The sequence below is a fragment of the Chaetura pelagica genome, unplaced genomic scaffold (assembly GCF_000747805.2).
Source record: "Chaetura pelagica isolate M959 unplaced genomic scaffold, ChaPel_1.0 scaffold10, whole genome shotgun sequence".
Classification (NCBI taxonomy): Eukaryota; Metazoa; Chordata; class Aves; order Apodiformes; family Apodidae; genus Chaetura; species Chaetura pelagica.
This window is the reverse complement of record NW_009952263.1, coordinates 4716703-4726809: the sequence shown is the minus strand read 5'-3', so window position 1 is coordinate 4726809 and position 10107 is coordinate 4716703. Positions and strand designations below refer to the sequence as shown.

The window sequence follows — 10107 nt, the reverse complement described above, 5'->3', positions numbered from 1 at the left end:
GCCGCGGGTCTTCGGTGCGGGTTTGACGCCTGGTTTAGGCGTTTGAAAGAGTTAATGCCCTTTAAGCACCGGTGGCGTCCTGCAGCTCTTGTTCTCGGAGAGAAGTTGTTACCCCCCATTTGGTTTTCTCCTTGGCGTTGCTTGGGTCAGACCAGGAATCGCCCGGTTTTCTTAACGCAGATAATGGCATTTTATTAAAACCTGCCTGCGGCGCTGGGCTCACGCTGCTCGAAAGGCCTCTGCCTTTAGCCCTCCGGTTTCGTTATTAAATGCAGGCTAATTGGCTCGAGATAAATAAAATTATAAATCCGGGTCAGGAGCTAAAGCAGGCTCCTTTAAAAAACCCCATCTGCTTTAGAAAGTGCTATTTTTAGCGGGGTTTTTTTGTAACCCTTCTCTGTCGTCCTGCCACAGAAAAGACCGGGTCTGCCTATTCTGGCTGGAGTGCCTCAGCCTCACAGCTGCACACAGGTCCTGTCCAGCTCCCTGTGTTCTCCCAAAGACATGGAGGTTTCACGGTGCCCTTTTTATCAGGTGAAACTCAGGCGGCCCGTGGCAATTGCGTTGGCAGAGCTGTGCGGCAGCCTCTGCCCTGCCCCAGCCACACACCAGTGCCAGCAGCCAGACCAGCTCCTGACCCGCTGGGGACCCAGGCAAGGCCAGAGAGGGACTGCAAAGCCAGAGCATGCCTGGCAGTGCACATTCATATCCATCAGCAGCTTAAGCTAGAAGACACCCCCGTAGATGTCCACAAAGCCAATGTGTTTCTCTGCCTTGTCTGCCATAACACATACAATTCCCAATTACAGACACAGAAACCACATCCCCTTCTGTAGGGTTGAATATGGGCTTTTGTGTAAGAAGGAGGCTGTTACATTATAATACAGTGTATTTGAAGTGTTTTTCCACATCAGCTGCTTTATTGCTGGGTTTGTGTCTTCTTTTTGCCCCAGTTACAGGAATGTGCTTGGAGTGATTGATTTCCACCATGTTCTCCCAGTGCTCACAAGATATATTAAAGATTGCAAATCTACATCTCCGGAGCCTGAATTTAAATCTGCATTTACGAAACCACAGAAGAACATTCAGCAAGTCGCTGCCTGCATGTCGCAGGAAAGTAGTTGTTACAGGTATTGGCTTAGTGTCCCCTCTTGGTGTGGGGACTCAGTTTGTGTGGCAGCGCCTTCTCCAAGGAGACAGTGGGATTGCAGCGCTAGAAGGGGAAGAATATGCAGGTATCCCATGTAAAGTGGCTGCTTGTGTGCCCAGGGGAAATGAGGAGGGTCAGTTCAGTGAAGAAAGCTTTGTGTCAAAGTCAGAGATCAAATCCATGAGTTCTGCCACTGTCATGGCCATCGGGGCAGCAGAGCTGGCAATGAAGGACTCTGGCTGGTCTCCCCAGTCTGAACAAGATCACTTAAGTGCTGGTGTGGCAATAGGGATGGGAATGGTTCCGCTGGAAGAGATTTCTGATACAGCTGCTTTATTTAAAGCAAAGGGTTATAACAAGGTCAGTCCATTCTTTGTCCCAAAGATTTTGGTCAATATGGCAGCAGGCCAGATCAGCATTAAATACCAACTGAAAGGGCCGAATCACGCTGTGTCAACTGCGTGTACCACAGGCGCACACGCTGTTGGAGACTCCTTTAGATTTATTGCTGCTGGTGATGCTGATGTCATGTTGGCTGGAGGGACTGAGGCTTGCATTAGTCCTTTGTCCTTGGCTGGATTTGCAAGAGCTCGGGCTCTCAGCACGAGTTTTAACTCAAGCCCTAAAATGGCCTGTCGACCGTTTGATTCGCAGAGAGAAGGGTTTGTTATGGGAGAGGGTGCTGCTGTGCTGCTCTTGGAAGAGTATGGACACGCTGTACAAAGAGGTGCTAGGATCTATGCAGAAGTTTTAGGTTATGGACTCTCTGGTGATGCTTGCCACATAACAGCACCTAATCCAGAGGGAGATGGTGCATTCAGGTAAGAACTATATGTTGATTATTATGGCTACTTTGTACATTAATTATAGTGGATACATTTGTTTCTGTCATCGTATGCTTTTCTCAGAAAAATGCTGTTTGAGCTTGAATTAATTTTCCAAAAGCCCGAAAACATAATCTGAAAAATGAAGGAGCTTCTGGTAAGGTTTTGCCCCAATTTTCTTTTTTTATTAACAAGATGAAGGCCAGTTCTTGCTATAATCAGCCTTTTTACGTAGAGTTACTACAACTTTATGTGAAAATATTTTGTGTTTGGTGCCTACAGCTGTTCACACAAAAAAGTCTGAATGGAAACCTCCTTTTAAAAATTGTTGTGGTATTATATAACTTTTTCAGGTTCTGCTTCAGCTTTCATCTACAGAGATGAGAGACCCTACTGCAAAAATGGGTTGTGTTATTAGTTGTGGTCTGAAAGGGGAATAGAGTTCTTAAAGAAATCCCAAGCGATGAAAGCTGTAGAGCACTTTGAGGGTCTAGTTTCTTAGAATAGTTACTGTACGTGTAATTAACATTGATTCTGGCTAGTCTTATTTGGAAAAGACTTCAGGTCTTCATGGGGAATGTATTGTATGTATCATATGCCAGTGCTACAATGATTTTTAAGTACTTCATTGATGCAACTAAAATTGTTGGTGGCAGAGCATAACAGAAATACACTTTAGCACTGTTCAGTGAGATGGTTAATCATTATTGCTTATCTCATCAAAACCAGGTCACAAACTAGGTGATACTAATCTAATACTTATCATTGACCTATTTAAATTGTCAGCTAAATTACATTTGTAAGTTTGTAAGTTTTGTGCAGACTGAATGCTATTGCTGACACTGGAATCTTTAGTTGTTTGTATTTTTCTGATCACATGTGAATATTAAATAGCAGAATTCAATATGTCACTGCACAAATAGATCAACCTGCTGCATGGTATTGTAAAACTCTGCATCTGTATTGGGTGAACAGATTTTTCAAGACATGTCATACCAGGTTTCCCTCTATGCTATTTGATTCATATTCAATTATTCTGCAGATTTAGGTGTGAGCTGAGTAATCAGGAGTGTCTCCTCTCAGATTTTCAGATTTGTTTACCCCTGGGGGTGATACTGCAAGATATTGTAACAGATTTTTTTTAATATATAAATTAAAGTAACAGTGGGTAGCAGTTGGACGTTAATCTTGGCATCTCCGACATATTGAGCCTTTACGCCCATGAGATGAGATAATATACTTTAATGCAGTCTTCAAACCAATATTTCATTACTGAAGTGGTGTATGGATTAAATCTGAAGTGTATATGATTCTCTTACTTTTCTGTAGGAATTGTATTTGCCACGTCAAAAGACTTCTAGGGAATACATTTTTTGTCATATTCTAATAACTACTTCTGTTGGGAACTAATGCATGTGTTGGAATAAACCTGCAGCTAAGGAGAGGTAAAGCCAGACTCAGAAGTGTGGCTGTGAAGTGTGTTCCACACAATAAATGTTATCTCCTTAAGTAAATATGTTCCCTGCAGCTGACATATTTAACCAAATTAATGTGTGTTTTCCGCATGGTTGATCAGTAACCTTTTTTGCCTGAATGTTGGTTCACTGTCAGTGACCTTCAACCTAAGCTAAGCTGGATGCTTCTGTACAGGAGACATTTAAATTTGTCCAGCAGCCTTTGCTGTCTTTTTTTGGATCTTCCTTTTTATTTACTTACTTTTCATACATTTCTAAAGATCATTTGACTTTTGCTCAGAAATATGTCATTAAGCTTTATATGCAAGGAGAGGTATGTGATTCATCTCCTCCTTTCTGTGGGAAATCTGTGAGAAAATCACAAGATGGAGCTGTATCAGTCCTGTTTTTTTTTGTAAAAAAGCATGTTTTCTAAAGGCAGTGATGGTCCACAGGTCATCATGAGTCAGAATGGAATATACCACGGCAGGGTAGAAAAGCATGACTTTCAGTAAATTTCATTTTATCTATGGGAATTTGTGGTATCTCCTTGACATCTTCTAGCCTCTGGAAAGCATGCTCATAAGGAGGATGAGTGCAGAGCTTTTATTTCATTTCACAATATTTTTGTTTGATAGAGTAATTTTTTTCCTAAATCCCTAATACTGTAAATACAAGGGGAAATAAAATGTAAAAATCAGGTGATCTTCTTTTCACTTATGATGGGGAAGGGGATTGCTTGGACCATTGTACTGAATGTTACATAAATGCGTCCTTACACCAGAGAAGCTTCACTGGAGGGAACCTTAGTTTTTGTAATAATTTCAGGTAGTTATTTATCTCAAATGTTTTCAATTTTTGCATTGAAAAGGATATTTTAAATATTAACGTAGTCTGTAGAGACTGTTGTATCTTCTTTCTTTCTCTCTATATTTTTCCCAACTGTGGAATTTTTAGCAGCAATTCTAATTTTGTAGTGGGTCTCACCACTTACTGTCTCTCTCTCAGGTGGCTCAATGTAAATGCTAGTGTGTTTAATTAGATGAATCCATTTCTTGTAATTTAATCTCTGGTAAAGTATGTCATGCAGATTTATAAAAATAAACTTTTTAAGACACCCTGTACTTCTGCTTTTGATTTGTTCTTGTGTGTTAGTGACAAAAATAAAATGGAAAATTCAGCATTCTTTTTTTTTTTTTTCCTTAGGTGTATGTCTGCAGCAATAAAAGATTCTGGTATCAAACCTGAAGACGTAACGTATGTCAACGCACATGCAACTTCTACACCTCTGGGAGATGCTGCTGAGAATCAAGCAATCAAGAAACTTTTTAAAGATCACTCACGTAATATTGCAGTTTCCTCAACAAAAGGAGCAACAGGACATCTCTTGGGGGCTGCAGGAGCTATTGAAGCAGCTTTTACTGCACTGTCCTGTTACCATGGAATTTTGCCACCTACTCTAAACTTACAGAAAACAGAGCCAGAGTTTGATCTCAATTATGTCCCTTTAACAGCTCAGGAGTGGAAAACTGAAAAACGGCGGATAGCACTCACAAATTCCTTTGGCTTTGGGGGCACCAATGCAACTTTGTGCCTTGCAAGTGTTTAGTTTAGGCTGCGTGTGGTGTGAACAATGGCACCGAGAAAGATTTTCTGTGCTGCCACCTTTGATGTGTACTGTGATCTTTTCTCAGCTTTGAGAATTGCTCATTTGATACTTAAGAACTTTGTTCACCCTAACATTTACATCAGCAATTATTTTAGAAGGATGGAATTTCTTTTACTCATTTTAATAAAAATAAATGACAGACTTATTCTTTGTATGGTAAAGAAGTTTTTTTTTCTTGACTGAAAGAGCAGACATTGATCCTCCTGTTTTTTCTCTAGCATAGGTTTTTCATACATGTGTGGCACAGAAATTGCTTGCAAACGTTTATGCAAAAGTGAAGCTGGCTGACAGGTTAGGACTCCACCAGTTGTGACTTATGACTGACTGCATGATGATAAAAGGTTTAAGACTGAGCTCCCCTTTGTTAGCTGTTCCATTCATAATTCTGCCTTTTTCCTAATTTTAAGTTGTGTCAAATATCATAGACTTATGCACATTCTTCTACACAGATGACATTCAGAAGACAATAATATAGGAGCTAATTTCTGAGAGTAGTTCAGGGTTGTTTGTTTTTCTTCAGCTTTATTAATTTCCAGCTCTTGTGTTACCTCATTAGTCATGGTGTGGAGCAGTAACAGTGAAGTATGCATACAGTGGCTTGTACATCTTCCATGTCCCACAAGGGATAGCAGTAGTCGGTGATTACCTGCTTTGTTCTGAAATTTGAGACAAGAATAGTAAGGTAGATATTCAAGTATGGGACTGAGGATTTAAAAAATAGTTTCACTAAAAGGAAAAAGGATTCCTGAAACCCCTCATTGTTCTTCCAAAATAGAACTAGCCAAACTTGGAAAAGTAAGGAATCTTTTAGCCAAAAAAACCACAACAACACAAACAGAAACATGTACAAGAAGTAAATCTGGGTCTTGTGTTGAAGATGAGGAAGGGGAAGAAAGAGAACAGGCAGCGAAATTATGCCTAAATCTGACATATTGATGGTAGTGTAGGTTGTCTTCTGCAAAGAACAAATTAAGGACTTCCGCTGTTCCTCATGGTCCCAGTCAGCATCTAAGCCAAGTAGCGCCTCGATCAATAGTGCAGATGTGAGTAAAGTCAGATTCCCAATTGGTGGGTTAGTTTTTTAAAGGACTTTTTACCAGTTTTCTTTTTGAAAACATCAGTCTCAGCCTTTGACCCATGTAAGTGGAGGCAAAGTAACTCACTGGATTAAAAGGATGTATAAAGTAGCTGTACCACAAGTACATTTAATTCTGGAAAGAGATTACTCATGGCTATCGGGAGGCTTTGCAGTACCCTAAAAACTCATTATTTATACAAATGGTCTGAATAGTGGTATGGAACAGCATAATTTTTGCGTTTGCTGTCTTTACTGAATAGAATGCTAAAGAAAATAATAAGAAAAATGCAGTTGGAGATTAAGACTCTTTCAGATGCTGAGCTCACACAGAACAATGCAGTCCAAAACAGATTAATGAATAATAAGCCTGAAAGTAAAACAATGTATTACCAAAGGAAAGTGTAATAGCATACAAACTGGAGAGAGTGTGGGAATTTGCTGTTGGGAAAAATACCTACAGGCCTCTTAGCTTGCAATAGTTAATAGTAGCAGTGCAATGAATGAGGATGTGGATTGCATGCAATATAAAAGGTAGAATATAAAATTCATCATTACTTTCTGAAAATTATATGAAAATATTAATTCACAATCCTTCTGGTAGCTGTCTCCTCAAGGCTGGATTTTTAAAATTAATTTGGAAGAAATAATGCGGTGAATTCCTTCTGGAGATATTTTTTCAGGTAGCTGTAATCTAGGGTGGAACGTTGGAAAACTAGATAGTGCTGCATTACTGTGGACCTGACGTACAGTCTGACTAAACTCATCCAATCTTGTTACACAGCTGCGGAACTGTAATTAATATTGTGACAGAGAGATACACTTCTTTTTTTCTCTGATAGCTGAGATCGTGACCCTAGAGGTGTTTGATTCAGACTCTTGTGTACCAACCATGAAAAGACAGATTATACTGTCACACAGAAAAATAAAACAGAAACTGAAATGATTAAAAGATCTTTCTCCTCACTTCAGCTTATTGGAATTTAATAATCTGCTGCAGGTAACCTTTAAACCATGACAACTTTGTGAAAATAGCTAATGTAGGTGTTTTGATAATGGACAATTTTAAAAGGCCTAGATGCAGTAGTAAATAGTCTGCCCTATATGGAACTAATATATATATATTTAAAATCAATAGAGCCAAAGCTTAATCCCTATTTATTTGAATATTTTTTATAGGTTTCATGTTTGTTTACTTGTTTGGAGTAAATTTTTTTTTTATCACATACTCCACTGATCTGATCAGGGACTACTTATTGCTAATTCCTGCTTTATTATGATAGCTGCAAAATTAAAAGGAAAATAAATCTGTTGCTCAACTATTAAGTGGACAAATTGACCAACATATTAAAACTGAATGTTTTCTGTTAAAATGCTCCCTTCATCTTAACAATCAAGAGATGTAGTAGTCTGGAGTTTGGATTAAAAAACCTTAATATTTATGGAGTTGGAGCTATAAGCTTATATAAGCTTGGAGTTACATACAATCTGATAAACAAAGCTTGGAAATGTTGTTTGTGTTTCTTTTGAAATCTGCATCTGAAGTGGTGCAACACACTTGTGAGAGGCAAATGCTCCAGGTGGGATCACACCTAAGTGGCTAAAGCCAGATGGCAGCTCTGGAGATCACCTAGTCCAGACTCCCTGCTCAAACCATGGCCAACTAGAGCAGGTTGCTCAGGGCTATGTTCATCTAAGTTTTGAGTATCTCCAAGGATGCAGACTCCACAATCTTTCTGGGCAACCTGTGCCAGTGCTTAGTCACCATCACTGTAAGAAATGTCCTTCATTTAAATGGAATTTCCTGTATTTAAATTTGTGGCCATTTCCTCCTAGCCTTCCACTGGACACTAGTGAGAAGAGTCTGTCTCTCTTCTTCTTTATTCCCCGTGAGGTATTTATACACATTGATAACACCCCCTGGAGCCTTCTCTTCTCCAGGCTGAACAGTCCGAGCTCTCTTCCCCTCTTGCAGTTCTTCCCTAGCCTTCTTATAGGGTCCTTTCAGGTATTGGAAGGTTGCTATAAGGTCCCCCGTGGAGCCTTCTTCAGGCTGAACAACCCCAACTCCCTCAGCCTGTCTTCATAAGACGGGTACTCCAGCCCTCTGATAATTTCTGTGGCCCTCCTCTGGACATGCTCCAACAGGTCTATGTCCTTCTTGTGCTGGGGGCTCCAGAGCTGTACACGGTAGTCCAGCTGAGGTCTCACCAGTGCTGAGTAGAGGGGAAGGATTGCTTCCCACAACCTCCTGCTGACGGTCTTCCTAAGCTTTTGGCTTTCTTTGCTGTAAAGACAGCTGGTCCATCAAGACCACCAGGTCTTATTTTGCCAAACTGACATCTTGCAAAAGTCAAGCCACTGCTCAGGGTTGATTATTGCCTGTCTCTAGAAAGAGTTTGTTAAAATGACAAACTTCATTTCATTTTGGACTTCCATAGCTTGTTCAGCAAGTGTAGAGAGAACATGTTCCTCATTTCAGTTTACTCAGGTTAGTTTAGATCAGTGAGCATAAGTTTTTTTCTGAAGCATATAGCACATTTTTTATTTATGAAAGAATTTATAAAATAATGTCTTGCCAATTTCTAAATGATTTCAAATTAACATCCAGTTAAAGCTTGAAAGAAGTCCTGAGCAAAAGGTTTTCTTTTCAGTAAAAATGAGTCATAGTTTTCTAATATTAGAATAAAAGTTAACAATAAGTATATACTTAGCTCTAAGTATTTCAAAGCATATATAGCATTGTTTTGGACAAAGAACTAGCTAATGCAAAGACTTTCTTTAGTTGCAAGTCAGCATGTTTTCCTGCTGTCATCAGCTGATGATAATTTGCCTTTCTTGTTTGGAATCTAAGTGTGCTTTAGATTGTATTTCATGATCTCTTAAGCCATCAATGAGCCTGTAGTGAAGAGAAACGTGTCATTCCAAACCACTGGGTGGCCTTGTCCTATCACCCATCCCACTCGACCTGACAGCTGGGGCCATGGGTGGGACTGACATGCTGGGGGGTCCACACCGAGTCCCTTGGCTCTTTCAGAGTATTTTGGGGTGGCCTCTTGTGGGACTATCCTTTTGAGTTTGGGAATCAAATGTGGCATGGGAAACAGTTGGTACAAAAGGCTCCAGGAGGTTTGCTCCCAATCCGTTGTGATGTTATTTGTCTTTCCTTTGTGTATTCAAGCTTTTTCCATTTTAATTAAGTCAAAAGCAAGGTTGAGGGACAGTTGGATGGTGCAGGATGTTTGTTGAAATAAAGTGAAAAATCTTTGTGATAAGAGATATGAGAAACTCTGCTGATATAAAAACATGATTGGAAGCATTCTAGGAAATGGATTTTGGAAAGCAAAGCAGGGAAGCATTTCAGAGGTTAATGACTCTTCAGGTATTGTGAAAAAAAACTGGCATAAGTTTGCAAAAACATTAGTTTTGCCATCTGTTGTTTAACACAAACTTTTTTACCTGATAAACCTTTATATTGAAGCTGGACAAGTTCTGAGGAAATGTTTCTGAATACCTTTTTCTCCCACACTGTAGGATTTGGTCTTTCAGCTGTATATGCTTGTCTTATTCTAAAGGGAAAAACAGATGTTACTGTATCAGAGAATTAAAAGAAGCTGCACTGAATGTTTTTCTTTCCCCACTGCCCTCTTTTTTTTTTTTTTTCATCTTCACTCTTACCACTTTTCCTAATTTGTGTAAATAATACATTACCACTAGATTTTACTATCTGAAAAATAAAAAACAAAACAAAACAGAAACAGATTTGGCTATATTTTCTCAGTTTGAATCATCAAGGTGTGCACCATTTAAAGCAATAAACACCCCAAACTTTGGAATGTATTTAACCTTGCTTTATAGAAGTGCAGATTTCAAGGAGAAGCCCAACCCTATGTGTGTAAAATGCAGCTGGAATAGTGGAGTATATTGCAGAATTG

The 10107-nt window shown here is 39.5% G+C and overlaps 1 protein-coding gene across 1 annotated transcript; it reads left to right on the top strand.

Moving 5' to 3' along the window:
* The first annotated feature begins 988 nt into the window (after positions 1-988).
* On the top strand, positions 989-5231 carry OXSM (3-oxoacyl-ACP synthase, mitochondrial). The gene is made up of 2 exons (XM_010007507.1): positions 989-1971; positions 4635-5231. The coding sequence occupies exons 1-2, from the start codon at positions 989-991 to the stop codon at positions 5035-5037; spliced, it is 1386 nt and encodes a 461-aa protein (XP_010005809.1). The 3' UTR covers positions 5038-5231.
* Positions 5232-10107: the final 4876 nt, after the last annotated feature.